This window comes from Pelobates fuscus, chromosome 6 (genome assembly GCF_036172605.1).
Source record: "Pelobates fuscus isolate aPelFus1 chromosome 6, aPelFus1.pri, whole genome shotgun sequence".
NCBI classification, from domain to species: domain Eukaryota; kingdom Metazoa; phylum Chordata; class Amphibia; order Anura; family Pelobatidae; genus Pelobates; species Pelobates fuscus.
The window spans coordinates 152,642,049-152,662,283 of NC_086322.1; the positions used below are offsets into that span (position 1 = coordinate 152,642,049).

General features: G+C 38.1%; 2 protein-coding genes across 3 annotated transcripts in view; one reads left to right on the forward strand and one right to left on the reverse strand.

Moving 5' to 3' along the window:
- INTU (inturned planar cell polarity protein) overlaps positions 1-8,780 on the forward strand; it is a 57,706-nt gene extending 48,926 nt beyond the window's left edge. For both annotated transcript variants that reach the window (XM_063460072.1, XM_063460071.1), the window contains exons 9-16: positions 1,623-1,676; positions 2,834-2,896; positions 3,419-3,637; positions 4,953-5,453; positions 6,246-6,346; positions 7,090-7,279; positions 8,093-8,238; positions 8,596-8,780. In XM_063460072.1, coding sequence (XP_063316142.1) covers positions 1,623-1,676; positions 2,834-2,896; positions 3,419-3,637; positions 4,953-5,453; positions 6,246-6,346; positions 7,090-7,279; positions 8,093-8,238; positions 8,596-8,707 — 1,386 coding nt within the window. In that variant the 3' untranslated portion in view covers positions 8,708-8,780. The remainder of the gene's footprint in view (positions 1-1,622; positions 1,677-2,833; positions 2,897-3,418; positions 3,638-4,952; positions 5,454-6,245; positions 6,347-7,089; positions 7,280-8,092; positions 8,239-8,595) is intronic.
- A 6,180-nt stretch (positions 8,781-14,960) lies between these two features.
- The window catches only part of LOC134566107 (WD repeat-containing protein 64-like), a 65,154-nt gene continuing 59,879 nt past the window's right edge, over positions 14,961-20,235 (reverse strand). Inside the window, exons 25-27 of the mRNA XM_063425815.1 lie at positions 19,657-19,814; positions 17,155-17,237; positions 14,961-15,111 (exon numbers count right to left, since the gene is read on the reverse strand). Coding sequence (XP_063281885.1) covers positions 14,961-15,111; positions 17,155-17,237; positions 19,657-19,814 — 392 coding nt within the window. The remainder of the gene's footprint in view (positions 15,112-17,154; positions 17,238-19,656; positions 19,815-20,235) is intronic.

Below are 20,235 nucleotides of genomic sequence, written 5' to 3' on the forward strand. Positions count from 1 at the left end.
CTGCAGCTCCTGTCAGCTCCCTTCTCCTCCGCGCCGGTCCGGTCAGCTCCCTCTGCAAGTCCCAGTGTAAGTCTCGCGAGACTTACATTGGGACTTGCAGAGGGAGCTGACCGGACCGGCGCGGAGGAGAAGGGAGCTGACAGGAGCTGCAGGAAAGGTAAGTAAGAGCTTCCTGCCAGCCCCCCTCCTAAGCAGCCCCTTGTCTGTATTATGGCAATGTAAATTGCCATAATACCGACATTGACTCGAGTATAAGTCGAGTGGGGGTTTTTCAGCACAAAAAATGTGCCGAAAAACTAGACTTATACTCGAGTATATACGGTAGGTAGCTGGTTTTGGGAATTAGAAGTTTTTTGTTTATTCTTAAAATCAGATGTAAAAAAAAAACAGACAAAATTTGTATCTTGTAATACCTTTTTTATTGGACTAACCATTTTGTAATGACAAGTTTTGGGAGAACTTTCCTTTCTTCTTAAAATCAGACGATACAAGCAGGTACAACATAGATTACAAAAGTTGAACAACAAGGACACAAAAGAAAATTACATGGATATGGAAATGGAAAATGATCACACATAAGTCTAGAGTAGTGGTTCCCAAACCAGTCCTCATGGCCCACCAACAATCTAGGATTTATGTATTTCTCTTTTTATACTGACAAAATCTTATTTTTTGTATTGTTGTGAGGACTGGTTTGGGAACCACTGGTCTAGAGGGTAACACCCAGAAAGTGTTGGGAGTTTGATACCTCCAGTTATCATAATTGGCCACATATATCATGAATCCCAAGCAACATACTATTTGTATCATATATTGTATTTTGTAACCTTTCAGTGCATTGTCATGTTAAATCATAGACCATTTTTTTTATTTTAAGCTTCTCAATTTAATTATCGCACGTTAGACTGAACGAAGCCATGTGATCGTGCCCCTGTAATATATCCTTGCCATCGCCACATGTTACACCAATGTGCCAAGCATTTATTGCAAAGGTTTCTTGTCTTATTAAATAAAAAGTTCACTTTCCCCTTGTATAGCGGTGTGCAGTATTTGTGACCTATTCACAGAGGGAATAGTTTAGCCCATAAAGCGACGAGAACACCGGAATTAGTGTTTAATAATATTTCTTGATTTGGGATTGAAGAGTTAGTGCCTTGCCATTTGTTGTAGACCGCAATGATGGTTATTCCTCCTGTGTCTGGCTAGCTCTACAAACCCTCCCAGATTGTTTTTGAATCCATTAAAAAAAAATAAAAAATATGACCCAGGACTCCTCCTGTGGTTAATTTCATTCTAGTGACCCAAGAGGTACCACCAAACTTCAGCCAAAGGCATATCGATGTCTGGCCATCACTATAGATTTAACAGATAAAATGTTAACGTGAAATGCATAAATGTATCTAAAGATATTTTCTAAGAACAGTCTTTTATTGCTTTTACAGCTTTTTTAATAAAATTTATTTTTTTCACGAAATGTAAAAATTGTTTTGATTTATTTCCAAACTTTGTCATCTCTGCTTAAGTAGTAGTCTCATGATGCATGTTCTCTACAACATCTGCAGCATTGTTATTTTTACTACTATTCTTATTAAGCTTTAACAGATGTATGTTGCATGTTACAGATGGAGATTGACACAGTACTCAGTGATTTTGAAGCACTGGATTTTGCAGAGCTGGTAAGAAGGAACATGTTTTTTTTTGTTTTTTATTTATTTTTTTAATTAAATTGCAAGTCCCTTTGACTCTCAATAAGAGCATTTTCTTCTATAGATCTGTTCAAGGGCGAAAGTTTACTGTGGCCCTTTTTATGACTAATGGAATGCTTTGTTGGATAATTAGGACAGTTATTTCAGCAAATCATGAAATAATATGTTCAAGTGACAATCCACCTACTTCAAAATATTGTGGTCTGATTAAACCTACTTTAATCTTGTGCACATGAGTCATCAGTCTTCATTTAATAACTGAACACTATTCAAAGTTCCAAAAGTACAATATCAGATCTTCAGTTTCCTTGATTTCTTAGTGTGTGCATTAGGTTATTAAAATGTAAATGTTGCATTGTCTTTATATACGTTTAACCCCTTAAGGACACATGACGTGTGTGACATGTCATGATTCCCTTTTATTCCAGAAGTTTGGTCCTTAAGGGGTTAAAGCGATACTTTAAGTACCAAAACAGCTTTAGCTCCATAAAGCATTTATAGTGTGTAGATCAGGTGGCACGCCGGGCCCTCTCTGTGGGCACGCAGCCATAGGTCGCCGGGGGAGAGGGCCGCTGGTCGGCAGCAATGCAGAGTTGACGGATGCCTGCCCAAAACGGCGGGCGCCTACTCTGCTTTCGTCGGGAGGACCCTGAAGCAGGGGGAGGGATCTGGGAAGAAGCTCTCCTGTCCTCCCACGAGCAGGCTGTGTGGAGCGTTGCCGCGCATTACCATAGCAACGCTCCACACAGCATTCTGCGCGCGGGAGGACTGGAGAGCTGCAGCCAGAACCTGTCCTACATACTTGGCACCACCGGAACACCGGACCACCAAGGCTGGCTGTGTCCTCACCTCCTTCACCAAAGGTAAGAAGAAGGCAGGGGGGATTAGGATTTGAATAATAAATTTTCTACCTGCTGTCCCCCCCGGACTATTTACAGTTGTGTATCACTGTAGCAGTCTTTGCAGTGTCTACATTTATTGTTTTCTTATTTATATATATATATATATATATATATATATATATATATATATATATATATATATATATATATATATATTTTTTTTTTTTATTAAGGGGTGATATTTTTTTTATCAAGTGGTTTTGAACAATACTGTTTTACTTTCAGTCAGAAGACTATTATGACATGAGACGACTCTACATGATCCTGGGAACGTGCCTTTTCTACAAGGTAAGGCTAAATGTATAAAATCATTAAACAATGTGCAAAATCTGGATTTATCCTGCCCACAAATTACTTGTGCATTACGTGCTCTATTTTTTGGTGGGTAATAAATATGTGACGTTCTGAAACACAACTCTGTGCTCTTATTAAATATCTCATGTCTAGCATATTCAATATGTGTACCTAGTAACAATTCTTGTTTGCAATAGGACTATGAGCAAAAGGCAGTCATGATAGGAACTCTGTTGGGTATGTAAATCCGCTGTGTGGTGTGTTTTGTAAGTAAAGTGATGTGCAGCAACCACTGTCACAGCTTTATTGCTAAACAACCAGGTTTTGATGGCTGCTGAAATTCAGTTGTTCAATCTTCTTGCAACATTCAAGTCCGTAACATATCAAGGTCAGATTATGAATCTCATAATCTTTCTATAGTAATTTGCCAATGTAAGACTTTTAAAGTATTTTAAAGACTTAATAATATTGTTCCAGATTTTCTTAACCTCATACCCGTGTTTTTCTAATTTGAAGGGTTATCTTCTCTCTAATCACTTACCTAAAGATGATCTGTTGGACATTGCCCTGTATTGTCGGCATTATGGTCTACTACCCATGGCATCAGAGAGGATAGGTCAGCTTGTGGTGTGGAGAGAGGTCTACCCAATCTTTCATCTCGGGCGCTGTTCATCTCCTACATTGGAAGAATACAGTGAGCCAGAAGCCAGATACTTCCTGCTTATTGTTGGCTTGGTAAGAGATCCCTTTGGTCTTGGCTTTATGATTTATGATCTTCCACCTGCTAATGGTATACTTTACCATTAAGTTGCAGTAATTGCTGTAGTTAACAGGTTTTTAACAAATCATGTTCAAACAAGTTACATTTCAGCGTATCAAATTCATAAATTCAGATTGTTTAATTAAAGTTCCATTTGAAATTTTGTATTCAAAATATGCCCTTGATTCCCACATAATTTCCATGTAAAAACTCTTATTGTGATGGTAGTTGCATTCCTCAACACGTGGCCATTGCCTTTGTATTAGCGACCTTGCAGTCTACATATGGTCATCCGCCCTCAGTCAGGCAAGGCCAGAAAAACTGTAGTTTTTAGACAAGTCCACCAAGCAAAGAAAAATAAATGTTTTTGGAATTCAGTATATTTTTACATGCATTGGATGCCATTTCAATTACTTGGTCTTGTTTGTTATTTTGCCTAGACTTGAGAGAAATACACATGCCCTGTGAGAATTTGCATTTACAAATATTAAACTCAAAAAAACATTTGGACACTAGCTTCTCTATAACTGTGAGTTATGTTTTTGTATCCAGATTACCTAAATGTGCATGTTATCTGTTTTTGCCCCTCTAAATGTGTCTTACACTTTTTATTTATAAATGGCACCCAATTTCCCTACCCTGGTGAAACTGACACTTAGGCACTACCTAATTACTTTAGACTAAAACGTTCAACCAAACAACTTTAAGCTACTCCTGTTTCAAAATCCTTTCATGTGGCTTAACTGAAAACTCCTATAACTTACACTCTTGAAACATTAAGATGCTTCAGTGGCATGCAACTTTTGGTGTCTTTGTGAAACAAAAAGATGTACATTACAAGGCTTTATTTACACATGGCTTCATATACATTTTGATGATCATTTATCTTTATATATTGCTGCCATGTGCTTTGGGTAACTGCATTTCACTCTTTATCTTGGTGCTATTAGAAAGTGTGCTTGAGGGCTACGCTGAAATACTTGCTAACCTTCAGAATTATTCTACAAAAATCTATCTGGAGTGGGGAAACAGATAAATTAGTGGATAGGGCTCGAGCTGCAGTACATGTGATTCAATTCCGGACAAACTCAGAATCTGTATGTTTGTCAATAAAATCTAGATGCTTGGAAACAAGCAAAAAGTCTTATTTATTCTAATTAAATAACTTGGTATGCTAAACAAGTGTGATGAGTGAGTTGCCTATCTCACACCCATGACATATATAGTGTAAAGAACTTTAATTTTGATCATGTAATGCAGTTGCTACATTAAGCTTTCTTTATTTACCAGAAACAGTTCATGATGTGTACCATCCTAGAAGCTGGCGGTTGTACATCTAAGGCCATTGGAAATCCTGGCCCTGATTACATATATGTGGATCAAGCAAAGGCAACACTTCTTCAACTGGAAACATTAGATGTTAACATAGAGGATAGACTAAACACTGCTCCCAGCCCATGTTTATCTTCTGCTGACTTGTTTCTGCCATCCTCACGGGACAAGTTCCACAGCTTCACTAATTCTGGAGTACTAAATAAAATGCAGACTACCCCTAAGAAAGCCACCTCTCCTATGACTAAGAAAGGGTTATTTTACGAGACTGCCTCATCTCTAAGGACTCGTAGGCCAAGCCCTACTCGTAGCAGTGGTGGATCTGATAATGGGAGTGAAGGTGCAGTGGACAATGCAAGAAGTGTGACCCAGTCTACACCCGACAGAAAATTTGGGCGACGAGAGTCTCAAGGGTCAGGTGGTTCTGAAGAAAGTGGTGGAAGTGGGAATTTGTTCAAGGTATCCTTTATGGTTGCTTATTCAAACCCATGGTAAAATTAATTAGTAATAGTAGTAACAAGCATTCTACTACTGGAATCTTTAAAGAAATTAGATTGAACCAAAAACTAGTGAATGACTTACAGCAATTTGCAAGTAAAACAAACTAATCCTAGTGTGGCATAGTACCTGCAAGGTTACTCTACACCCACTACAGTAGGGTTGTCTAATTCCAGCTCTACAACTCCAAAAATTATCTGTCCATCTATTACATTAGGAGTTGTCTATCAATGTCTTCCAGGGCTGCACCGTTCCTGTGGAAGTCACTTCCTTCCGCCGTTAGATGCTCACCCAGTCTCCACTCCTTCAAAAAAATCATTTAAAAACCCACTTCTTCATAATAGCGTATCAATTAAACTGTTAATAGTTCCCGGCTAATTCCTCTCCTGCAACTGTCATTTGTCTAATACTATCCTTACCTTTTGTGTCACTTTACCACACTTCATCTAGCATGTAAGCTCATTGAACAGGGCCCTCAACCCCTCTGTTTCTGTGCGTCAAACTTGTCTGGTTACAACTACATGTTTGTTTGTCCACCCACTGTAAAGCGCTGCGGAATTTGTTGGCGCTAAATAAATAATAATAATAATAATCAATATTTTGGTGAGAGGAGGGGAGTGATAACCTTGCACTGCGACATCTCCTGATTTTAATATATTTTTTATATTTACTGATAGAAATCATAAACTATAGAATTCATTTTGGTGGTGAAGTATCTAGTAAAATTTAGTAAAATGAGCATTGCATTTTTAGATAAACAAGAAGAGATACTCCCTTCCCAACCCATTTAATCTTGGTAACCTACGAAGGAATCTTTCTGAGAGAGAAGCGGAAGACCTTTACAACACAGTCAAGTAAGCACTTAAGTACATATTCACAATATTGTGATGAACTGAATGAAAAATAGCACTCTAGGGACTTCTTGGCAGAGAACACAAATGTATTTATTTACTAAATGTTTCAGTTTGACGGTGCAAACTATGTTTAATGTCAAGGGATCTAGTACCATTCATTTCATAACTCTTACTACACTAATATATTCAGTATAAACGTATTATACTGAATATTATTATAGAACGCCCATTCAACTGTGTGGTATTGTGTGCATGTACATTATATTGAGGAAAAAATAGTTCATATTACATTTTCCTTTGCAGTTGTAAAGAACATATTTAATGGAAATGGTGCACTATAATGTTAGAGTTGCCCTATACATTCGTTGTGTGCCTTCCTTCTCACATACTGGGACATATAGGGTTTGACTGTCTCTGGACTTTAAAGAGGTGCTCCATATCCCCTACAGTTCTTTAACTATGGTTGCTCTATGGGACTTTCTGAAACCCAGACCGTGTAACATAGAAAGCAGAAATGACACTTCCTTCCAACTTGGACAGCAATAATTGTACTGGCAATGCTTTGTTTAACACAGGGGATGGTTCACATAGATTCACCCCTACACTTCAGTGAGCTATAGTTATTATACTGAGAATTTCCCTTTTATGTGTCACTTTGTCTAGTTCTAGGTTACTTGGAAGAAAGTTTTATTATGGTATTTTTGTACTTGCATATACATGCAGTCTATCTTTTTGTCATGAAGGTTAACCTCTGGTCCTGAAAACACACTTTTCCATTACATCTACCTGGAGACTTTATATGGAATCTTCATATCTCCTACACACAGAGAAGTGGAACAGCTTGCAGGCTCAATACATCCTCAGCTCATCAAAAACTTCCATCGCTGCTGTCTGTCTATACGCTCTGTGTTTCAGCAATCTCTTGAGAAAAAGGTATGGTTTTAATGGAACACTAGTGTCAGGATGACAAACATGTATTCCTGACCCTATAGTGTTAAAACCACCATCTAGCCTCCCTGGCCCTCGCTTACCCCCCTAAATATAGTTCTGCCCATGAGCTGCCTGCTTGGCTGCCATCACCAGAAGTGATTTTCACAGCCAATCAGAATGCTTTCCCATAGGATTGGATGAGACTGTCAAGGAGGCAGATCAGGGGCAGTGCCAGCACAAGTCAAAGCCCTGGCCAATCAGCATCTCCTCATAGAGCTGCATTGAATCAGTACATCTGTATGAAGAAAGTTCAGTGTCTCCATGCAGAGGGTGGAGACACTGACTGTCAGGGCTACACACTGTGCAACGTTGCCCCAGGAAGCACCTCTAGTAGCCATCTGAGGAGTTGCTAGTGGAGGTATCCCTAGGCTGTAATGTAAACACTGCATTTTCTCTGAAAAGACTGTTTACTGCAAAAAGCCTGAAGGGAATGATTATACTCATCAGAACATATGCAAAAAGTTGTAGTCGTTCTAGTAACTATAGTGTTCCTTTAAGGATAGAATGTCATATGCACTTGTGTTAATAAAAGGATGTACCTAGCCATATGTATTTATAAATTAAATAAAAATTCAAAATTTTTTGATTCTTGGGGGGAGGGGGATTGCTTTTATTGATCTAACAATTGTCTCAGTAGGAAGCCTTCTTTTGTTTGGACAGAAAAGCGAACTCATAAATTAGAATGGGGAATCTGTCTTGTGTTCTTAGAATGCAAAAAGCACGTGTTAATACAATCTCTGCTTTTTCTTTTTCAAGCAAAATAGTGGTTCTGATTCCAAGGTCTGTGCAGAATTTGTGGGACTAGGTCTAATTAAAGAACACGGGGTCTTATTTGAATGTTGTCCTGAGAACTGGACAGACCAGAAGAAATCGCCACCAACAATGTCGTATTGGGTTATAGGGTAAGTGCTTTTAGACCATTGTATCATGTTAAAACAGAAACTATTTATAGAAAGTGAGTTTACTTCGGAAGAGTTGAAGATCTTGATGTTGTGCATTTTAAAAAGTAACTGTGAATGTAGGTTCCCATATGTGATACTAGCAGATTGGAATGAAAAATACAGGAAAATTCTCAATGGAGCAAAATTTGTAATAGTCCATAATATCCTTTCAAAACTGCTGCATATTAATCACACAGGTACAGCACCCCTCTTAATGTAGGTATATAACATATGGGTGTCACAAGCTGCTTACAGAGATCTTGACAGGCACCCGATTAATGACTACCATATTCTGACATACTTTATTCTTTTTTACAGAAGACTTTTCCTGCATCCTCAGCCCCAGGAGCTCTATGTCTGTTTCCATGACTCTGTTACAGAAGTTGCTGTTGAGATGGCTTTTAAACTGTCCTTTGGGATGCCTCTTTAATGTCTCCTGTCTGATTTCCACCATATTCTACTTCAGTAGAACTTTGCCTTATACCTGCACTCGTGAGAAATTATAGTGTAAATTTCTTGCTTTTATGGAGTGTTTTTTTGTTTTGTTTTTTTTACGCAAGTATTGCAGATTTACTTTTTTGAAGAAAAAAAATAATATTTAAATTAACTTTTTTTACAATGTTTATAACCGGTGAAACCTACAGAATGTTCTCATTTTTGTACTTGAACTTTTTTTATTAATGTTGACCTGACTTGTTGTTTGGCACTTATGTATAAATCATTTGAGAAATTTATATATATATATTGCACTTATAAAACTTCATCAGATATTTACTTCTGAAAATTTTGTTTTTGTGTTTTATACCACATTGTAAAATCATAAATGATTACTTTGAATGCCCCAAATAACTCCATCATATATATTACTGCAGTACATTCATTCAAAAAACATGACCAAAGTGAATGCTTCTGCTAGTACTCTGCAGTAGGACTTAGCAGTGACATATCCAAAGTCTCCCAGTCCTCCCGCCCTCCCCCCATCACTGCTTTCTGTATCTTCTGTACCCACCATCCTATTTTATACACAGTGGGTATATAAACCCAGGAAGCACTGCAATCCATTTAATCCATTAAGGACCAAACTTCTGGAATAAAAGGGAATCATGACATGTCACACATGTCACGTGTCCTTAAGGGGTTAAAGGACCACTATAGGCACCCAGACTACTTCAGCTCAATTAAGTGGTCTGGGTGCCAGGTCCATCTAGGATTAACCCTTTCTGCTGTAAACATAGCAGTTTCAGAGAAGAAGAACGAGTTTGGCAAAGAGTAGCTAGAAAGACAAAAAAAGATGTCAGTCAAAAAAGTAGACCGAAGAGAAATGTGGGATATGTGAAGACTGAAAACCGAATTTTGCTTAGGGCAGTAAAAATCTTAGTACAGGCCCTAAGGGATATACTTTTTATATATATATATATATTTATTATGGGGTTCATGTGCTGAAAAAGTTGATAAACACTGTTCTAAACTGTAGTTTATCAAGGCATGGGTGGATGGAGCATATGATTACAGATATAAAAATAGCCACACTAACAGTACTGCAGGGATTGTTAATGACCATTTCAAAACATGATGTAAAGAACAAATGCAAAATAAAATGTATGGGAATATAAGGTTGTAGTTAATAATGTGGCTTATTGAAGATACCCTGGCTTTTACACTTGCACAATTCTGCTTTAAAACACAGTATTGTGCTTACTTGTACTGTGTGTTGTGTTTTCTTTGAAAGCTCTACATTCAATTGCGTTTATGGGTACAAACATGGAACTATTTATATAAATTGACTATTAAAAGTATTTCACAATTTCCCCATCTTCAATACACCTTACAAAAAGATAATTCCATTTGTATGGCAAACAGGAATGCATTATGTAATATTATATAGGGTTGCTGTACAAGCACCATATCCACTTGAGTGATTTGAAGTGGTCATGGTGTTTGGCTTCTGTATGTGAAGGCTTCCACTGAGAAACTAAATTTAACTTCACAAGATACTCCTATTTCTTTATATTTTTTATGGTATTTTAAGAACTATGTTAAGAAAACTTGGAACTTGTGCTTACTAATTTCCCTGTTTTTTTTGTTTTTTTTTGAGCAGCCACATAACCTATGTCCACTCCAGTTGGCAGCTCTGCAGCTAGCACCTACTATTTTCTTCCCACAAATGACTGGCTGCAAGAGACAGCCCTAAATTTGCATGTTTTCAATAAACTGCCAACTCGTCCCAGGCTGGTTTTTATGTGTGTTTCTACTAAAATTGTGCCCATACCACAGACATGTATTTACCAAACCTAAATGTGTATTCCAAATTAGGCATGTTAGATGAAAGCATCCAATTCCAATACTTATTCCTTTATATGCAATTTTTCTGAAAAATAAGAGCCATATTTCAGACAAATTGTCACTGGAATTGAGGTCAGAATTGCACAAGGACACTGCCAGAGACACATACATAGTTTCACAATGCCAGACATAGTGTGTCTATATATCAGACTGTGTACATATGTGTGCATGTACGTATGATGATTTTTAAAAATGTATTTTCTTTATTTTTTCTTTGTTTCCATTAAATAATGCACTACCTATACATACTGAAACAAAAATACATTTAAACATTACTTTCCAGAACACCTAAAGTACTTGGACTCTGGGTGTGTTGTTTTTTTTCTTTTTTTTTGCAAATTGCTTTGTAGTTAAGTGGTTAAAAGGCCTCCACCCTCCCTTACCTATTACCATGCTGCTAAACTACATTGTGCCCACCTATTGCGACCTCAAACACCTTAATTATTTATTTTAAATTTTGAGTCTCCGAGTCTCCATGACACTGCTGTCCTCCAATCACCCATTACTTCCTGATTAACACATTTTGAGAAGACATAACTTGGCTTTATCTGTGTAGATTTTTGTATTGGATTTTGAATTTTTATCCTTTTCTAAAGTTGACATTTTATCCATAGACACTATTAACTATAGGTTATCTTCTCCTCTCCCTTTTTTATTTACCCATAATCTCACCTATGATACAAAAAAACAATTAACATATTAAACATCAAGAAAGACCTAAAAAAAAACACTTAATAATGAAAAAGGTTTAATTAGAAGAATAATATAAAGCAGGGTTTCCCAAAGTGTGGGTCGCAGAGTGATTCCCAGTGGGTCGCGCTGACCCACAGAGACAGGCAGGCAGACTGATTACTCGGGCCCCACACCAGGAGAAAGCCCGGCAGCATGCCCTGTATGCTGTCAGGCTCCTTCGAATCAGTCTGCCCAGCACCTCCGGTCTGCAGCTCCGCCGGGTGCAGAGCGCAGACAGTGTGATATAAGTTTTGCGAGCACCCAAAGCGTTACCATGGCAACACTCTGGGTGCTTGCAAGACTTCTATCACATGCAGCAGTGTATTTACTGTGAGGCTGACAAGGCATTTGCCTTGGGTGGCACTTTCGGGGGGGGGGCGGCAAAAAAAGCCGCCTGACAAATGCCTTGCCAGGCTGGCAGCAACAGCACTTTCCGGGCGGACGGCGAGGGAGCACTGATCCTTCTGTTAAGCTCCCTCGCGCGCACCGCAGTGATACCGGAGCCGGAATATAATGTTACTCCGGCCCCAGCATCGCTACGCGGCGCGCAAGGGAGCTGAACAGCAAGATCAGTGCTCCCTCGCCGAATGCAGTGACCGGCCAGCCGCCCAGCAGCCCCACTGGACCCCAGGGAAAGCGAGAATCCACCCAGCAATCCCAAAGGTAGGGAGGCTGGGGGGATTGAATTTAAAAAATGTGTGTGTGTCTGTTAGGGAGTGTTACTATGTGTATGTCTGTTAGCTAGTGTATGTGTGTCTGACACAGAGTGTATATGTGTCTGTCAGTGAGTGTGTATGTGTATTTAGAAGGGGGGCAGGTGTGCCTGAGTTTTGACATGCCTAGGGTAGCACAAAACCAGGATACACCACTGATCACATAGTCTGCACCCAGCGTAGCTGCAGACCAGGGAATTTAATAATGGTAGGACACAGCCCCCACACCCTGCCTCCCCCTCCCATAAGCCATTCTCTCCCTGCTCCACTCTCCCCTCCCCACACTGTAACCCTTTATCACCCTGCCCCCCCACTGTAACCCTTTATCACCCTGCCCCCCCACTGTAACCCTTTATCACCCTGCCCCCCCACTGTAACCCTGTATCACCCTGCCCCCCATTGTAACCCTTTATCACCCTGCCCCCCTCACTGTAGCCCTTTTTTCCCATGCCCGCATCGCTGTAACTTTCTCACACTGCCCCCCCACGCTGTCACCAGCACACACTCCCACCCACACCTCCTGTCTCTGTATGTATGTGTATCTGTGTGTCCTTTTGTGTCAGTGTGTGTGTATTATGTGTCAGTGTGTATCTGTGTACACGAGTGTCTGTCTGAGTGTGTCTGTGTATTTGCCTGTGTGTCAGTGTATCTCTGTATGTGTGTGGAAGTGTATACAATGCACACAAATGCACACCAGCATTCACACACATACTCCGTACAAAAACATGTTTACATTCAAACACACATAGTGTAAATGTAGATTTTATATACACAATATACACTGCAAACATTACATAAAAACACACCCCTGTATTAAAACACAAAAATGATATACACCCCTTCATTCAAACACCCACACTACACACAAAAAGCACACCTGCATTTAAAGTCCAACACTACATACAAAACACCCCTGCATTCAGACGCAAACATTACACACAAGTAAACTAGAAACACAAAAAACAATATGTGGGCGCGGTCGGAGGAAGCCTGTGGAGGCGGGCGAAACGCGGCACACGGACTTCATTGGAGGGGCGGACCCGGAAGCGATCACGTGACCGGACCGCGATCAAGAAGTGTTTTACAATATTTGCTCGTGCTTTTATGTGGGTGACTCTGCGAGTCTATACCCACCATATCCCAAGTAAGACTGTTTGCCATGGTGTTACCAATGTTATGCTGCTAAGACTGTTTGCCATGGTGTGCCAAGTTTATACATCTAAAGCTGATTGCCATGATGTGCCAAGTTTATGCACCCAAAGTTGCCATGATGTACCATGTTTATGCATCTAAAACTGATTGCCATGGTGTGCCAATTGTATGCCTCTAAAGCGGATTGCCATGGTGTTCATTTTTAAAATATGCATTAAAAAATTACAGTTTTCAAAAGTGGGTCTCAGCCCATAAAAGTTTGGGAAGCCCTGATATAAAGCAATGAATATACATTTTTCAAATGCTATGCTGCCCTCTAGATATAATTTCATTTATTACAGACTGCTTTCACACTTTGCGGTACATGTTGTAACAATAATTTAATTCCACTAAAAAGGATAAACCAGTCGCAGATGTGAGTAAAATAGTTTGTACAAAGTTTTGTTTATATATATATATTTTTTATTATAATATTGCAGACTGCAATGTGATCTCTCAATTCTCACCTTTCTTGACAATGCAGCTCCCTGTACTATTAATGAATACAAATCCCCTCTGTGCCAGTCTGGTCACTTGTCCAGTAAGACTGCTTATATGTGAGGTGGTAACTTGCATGGTAATATAAACACCTCACCTCAGCTGGTGTGGCACTTTGCAGAACTAAAATAATGTTAGCACAGTACTAATGCTAATATCATGTTTTCATTGCCAATTCAAGATGAAGGATTCTTAGATGCATTTGTTCCCGGCTAGCTACATCATAACCTATTAAAGAAAGACTTAACATTTTCGAAGGCAATATCATAAATGCATTTTTTAAAAAAAAAAAAATTTTTAAAACACATTCAAGTATACACACAGCGGTGTTAATGTATCTTTGTTTTTTTACAACATAAATGCATAACTGTTTCACCCCGGAGTATATTCTGTTTATCAATTTGCTAAGACAAAAACTTTTGAATGATAAGGTGTGTTATGGTGGGTGCAATTATAATGTATATTAATAAACAATTGGCATTTTTGTAATATATGCTAAAATACTATACAGTACCTACATTATATCTTTATTTGTAGTCTGTCAATACAGGCAAGTTACCCTTTGAATTATATTAGTAAAAGATTTGACTTATTTGTAATGATAATGAGAACAAAGCAAAGCCATGTAAATTATAATACTTTAAAGGTAATATTAGCATTGGCAAATGTGTTGATCTGTCCATGGAGGCATAGCTCACATAAAGAGAGTAAGCCAAACAATGATCTCATTGTCTTATGGGAAGGTCCTCACTTGTCCTCACGCCTACCAGAATGGTGTATGAAGACTTTGCGTCACACACTAGTGGGATTTGATTCCTCTTCTTATCCTTATGTAAAATAACATAAAGAGGTTATTTAAACAGAAGTTTCAGCTTGTGTAAGAAAGCTCTTATGACAGAATTGAGTATCTTATAAATATTATGATGCTTGTAACTTAGGGCATTGGCTGTGAAATCTTTATATTAGAGGTAGGTAGTGCACATGGTGAGTAATTCTTGGGCAGTTGCAGCACCTTGTACATCATCGGCGCTGGTTGCAGTAGGTGACCCTTCCAAATGATGATTCTGGTAACTCTAGGTCCAAATCAATAGTTCCAACACCTATTTATAAATGTTTATCGATTTAGAAGTTGAACTGTGATCATTTCTTTACCCACTACTCTTCCTCTGCAGCACCAATCTTTTATATGGATTAGGGACGGCAAGATTAGAATGCCAGGTCGTATGGGTCATTGAGTTCTGCTGCTGGATTTGGCTTTTGGATGGTGGTTGACACACTCATTAAGTCACATATTTCCAACGATTTGTATGCATTCAGTCTTCCGTAGGCTTGTTTCGTACCAGACATTTTTACTCTGCTATAAAGAAATGTTAAGTCATGTGTTAGAAATTTATTCATTATTCTATCAGTATTATAAGTTTTCTATTGGCCTCTATGACATTAACACGTTTAACTTAATACTTCTAGTTCATTATCTCATCTTTTTGTGACCATTACCTGATATATTATCTTCCGTAGATAATTACCATTTTCTTTTATTAGCATAATTTTAAAAATAAACATTTGAAAGAAATGTATTTAACTATTCATTGTATATATTACACAGTTTAATAAACCTCATACAAATTTCATGTAAATTATAATTATAGCAACAAAATTCTCAATCTAATTTAACAAACGCTACTTAGATGTAGTTAGCATGTGAAAGGTTTAATTGATTTGAGTTTTTCACATGTTTTTTCTTGATTTGAGGACGTTCGAAAGCATGCTATAAATTTTTTTTTGTAATAATGAAACTATAATATTTATATAGTTTTTAAGAAACTATTCTTTGGAATAGGCCCACACTGATCACGTATAATGATCAGAAAGATAATCAAACTAATTTGCAGCGTTGTTTTAAATGGCTGGCAATTACGTGTATAGATAGCTATGGCTCAAAACTGTGAACTGTAACTCCTATAATCCTGAGCTATTCAAACCAAATTTAGAATTGGTGTGAATTCAATTGTAGTGAGAAAACTGGGGCAAAAACAGCCAAGTTATGAATATAGCAGAGTTTTTGCAAGTCAGTTTTTCCCATTCCGATTTAAATTTCTCTGAAAATCATTGTTTAGTAAATGAAGTAAACTTTAAAGCTTCTTTTACAACATTTACGTTTTAACAACATAGCACCTATTACTGAATGGCCATGTATTCTGAAAAATTGAATTAATTGTGCCAGATTTTGTCCTATTCATTTTTATTTACTACACATTTCATTAAATCTAACCAGTGGTCATGTGACAGAGGGTGAGAGCACGTGTGGCCATAACGGGGAAAAAAAGGGCAAATTTTGGGAGAAATGAGACTTGCCTTACAAGTCAACCAGTCAGAGGGATCTGCTGACATTTTAAAGCATGGATAAGCCTTTATAAAGACTTTTCCCACATTGAAAGCTCATTCTGCGCAGAGCCCTCGCATGGCTCACTTGGATGTAATTCTGCTGCGTCCCATTTTTTTTCATCTGTATTTTTACAATTCACTCTTTTTCATTTCTAATAGTAGTGTATGGGGGAGTTGTGTTTAAGTAAAGAAGACTTTAAAACAAATAGAATTTTGGAGGTAAGTAGTGTTTTTCCCTCTTTCTCTTACATGTATTAGATTTATTAGCCTCCTCACAATTATTAGGGTAAGGGGGTGACTATTCATTTTGGCGACACCTAGCCACTGGGGTCCACTTCTGGGAGTGATCTAGAGCATGTCATCCACCCTATCACAGACTCACATGTATTACTCCCACCCAAAGCAGAGTGATCTGCCCACCCACCATTAGATATGTAGAAAGTATGTTTGAAATTGAAATGCGTCCCTTATACTAATATTGATCCACATAGGTTTAGTTATTTATTTTATTTTTGTAATGTGGTGGCCCTTGCAGCATCAAAGAGTTTCTTTAACTATTTGCATTCTGGCTACTAGTGGGCATATAGTACTACAAATTATTGTTGACTTGCAAAATTGGATTTAGTTTAAAATCACTGTTTTGTGCATATTCCAAATCCTACATTTTGTTTTTGAATGAAAAAAGCACTGATTTTTAAACTAGACATTGAACACCCCTGACCACATTCTGCCTGGAATACAAGAATTGCCATTATGGTCAGAATTCTGACTTTTTTAACAAAATTTTGTCTATTCTGACAAAATCCAGACTTTACTGAATAATCTTGTGGTTTGGCAGAATTGATTTACATTCTCAAAAATATGTATTTAAAATACATTATATTTTGTTTCCTTGCATATAAACTATGGAACCAAGTATTCAATAATTGTTCTTTAATGCATTAATTCATATCTTTGAATTTCCATCCATCTTGCCTCTCAAATGCTGTAAGATAGTAAAGTGTAAGGGCATTACCTGCTTTTTGAGTTTAGAAGATTTCTTTCCTTTAGCTCCTCTGCAATGTCTTTGTCATCTACAAAAATGACATGAGCAGGCATCTAAAATCGAATATATATGTTTAAGTACTAAGTTATGTAGAATAGCTTCATTAAAATGCAATATTAATCAAACATAGGTGGTAAACGCATTGTATTGTTCCTTGTTAATGTTCTTGGGGTGTTTTTTTTAAATATGAGTAATTGAAAACAAACTGACATAATACACAATGATCAGCCACAACATTAAAACCACCTTCCTAATATTGTCTCCTTGTTCCTCCTTGTGCTGCCAAAACAGCTCTAATGCGTCGAAGCGCGAGGCATGGACTCCACAAGACCTCTGAACATGGCCTATGGTATCTGGCACCAAGACATTAGCAGTAACATTATCCTGCTGAAAGAGGCCACTGCCATCAGGGAACACCATTGTCACGAAGAGCTATATGTGGTCTGCAAACTTCAGGCAGGTGGTATGTATCACAGCAACGTCCACATGAATGTCAGGACCCAGCACCTGATTTAGAGGAAATTGTGATTCATCAGACCTTCTTCCATTGCTCCAAGGTCCCTTTCTGATGCTCACATCATCATTGGAGGTGGTTTAGGTGGTGGACAGGGATCATCATGGCCACTCTGACTGATCTGCGGCTATGCAGCCAGCAAACTGTGATGCACTTTGTGTTCTGGCATCGTTCTATCCTGGCCAGCATTAGATTTTTCAGCTCTTCTGCGTGATCTGACCAGCCAGGCTAACCTTTGCTCCCCACACGCATCAGTGAACCCTGGGCGCCCATGACACTGGTTTACTAGTTGTCCTTCCTTGCACCATGTTTGGTAGGTACTAACCACTGCATACAAATGCAGAAAGATATGTCCTGCGCTCACTCCCATCACTGGGCGGCTGCAAATGACTACAGTACACATCAGCCCCAATATATAGTAAAAACCAAAGAAAAACAAGTTACCTGCGCTCCCTCCTTAATCCCTATGTATTTTTAAACAAATGGAGGGTTTTTAGTTACCTCCAATGGCCATGAGAGAATGAGCCCACCTGCCACCCTAGGTGGGTCCTAACTCTAACCATTCACCTTGCTTCCTTGAGCCTCTGGCAAAAATCTCTACTGAGACAGAAAGGGGTATTTTTTTTTATATACACCCCTATACATTATCAACCCTTAATAGGGAACACATGGGATGGGCGGCTATTAAGGGTTGATAATGTATAGGGGGTGTATATAAAAAAATACCCCTTTCTGTCTCAGTAGAGACTTTTGCCAGAGGCTCAAGGAAGCAAGGTGAATGGTTAGAGTTAGGACCCACCTAGGGTGGCAGGTGGGCTCATTCTCTCATGGCCATTGGAGGTAACTAAAAAAAAAACACCTATTTGTTTAAAAATACATAGGGATTAAGGAGAGAGAACTTGTTTTTCTTTGGCTTTTACTATATATTGGGGCTGATGTGTACTGTAGTTATTTGCAGCCGCCCAGTGATGGGAGTGAGCGCAAGACTTATTTTTCTGCATTTGTATCCATTTTTTGTATTACTCAGCCTTGTTACAATGCAGCCACCCATCCCATGTGTTCCCTATTAAGGGTTAATAATGTATAGGGGTGTATATAAAAAATACCCATTTCTGTCTCAGTAGAGATTGTTGCCAGAGGCTCAAGGAAGCAAGGTGAATGGTTAGGACCACCTAGGGGGGTCTGCCTTGACTTTGGCAGGTGGGCTCATCCTCTCATGGCCATTGGAGGTAACTAAAAAAAAACTCAATTTGTGTAAAAATACATAGGGATTAAGGAGAGAGCGCAGGTAACTTGTTTTTCTTTGGTTTTTACTAACCACTGCATACCAGAAACACCCAACAAGCTATCACTATTTGGTCCTTGTCAACGTCACTCAGATCTTTTCACTTAAAAAAAAAGTTAGATCTTGTATATAGTAAGTTTTATTATTTACTAGCTCTTTTGGTTATCTGTGTTTGCTGACTCCCTGTAACCAATGTTTGTCTTTGTAGAGTTTTTCAATAGATCTCCGTTTAACAGAAGGGACTCAAACATACAATAAATCTATAGATTATGTAATTAGACCCGGTAATTCTACTATACAGACATTACAGCAATGTAGTAATATCCGATTATAGTAGATGTTTATATCACCAGCTAATACTGTCTAACGTTAAAAAGAGATGTAAAACATGCCTATAACAGTGTCTCTATAGTATTAATATTTCAGTATCACTATGTTAATATTCTATTACACTAAATAAATTATCATTTTAAAAAACAAAGTAAAAATTACAAACCATTATAGAAATGCCTGCATAGTCCCACTGTTCTATCTACAAAAAATAAAAACTTTATCATGTACACTTATGCAAAATGTACAGGTTTAAACCACAAACAAAATGGTAACAACTGATTTTAAAGTGCAGTTTGTGTAAAACATTTGTGTTGCACTATACACAAGGAACAAGTTTCACCTCTGGAGGAATGATTTGATTTTCTGGTGATTCCTCAGAATTGGCTCCCGACTCTGGCAGAGGTGATTGGACCTGAGCAAATATACTGGTGTCAAAGTCTTGCTCTTTCGAGGATGCTGTTATTTTAATCTGCCATGATTTTGTTTGACCAAATGTCCCTAGAAACAAATCACATAAATTAATGAACATGACTTTAAAGTGGCTCAGACACTTTTCAGTATTTCTTAAAGATAGAATCTATGAAATACTTAGAATGACCATGTTGAAATTTCATTGAAATTCCAGCACAAATCAAAAGATCAGATAAGCAGAGACTACTTTTTTTATTTATATATTTTTTTTATTTAAGGTCCAGGTTGAGAAAAGGTGGCACATCCATGTCATTTGTCAATTTCTTCTGCCATTGGTGACATTTTGAATTAAAAGGTTAAATGAACACTCCAATGCAATTTAAAAAACAAAACAATTTAGTAGGTATGCCTCCAAAGAAAACATGCATGCATGCATTTATTATTTTATTGGCAGCAAATCTAAAAACAGCTTGCAAAAGCTGCTGATCACATGTCTGCAGCCTTTTAC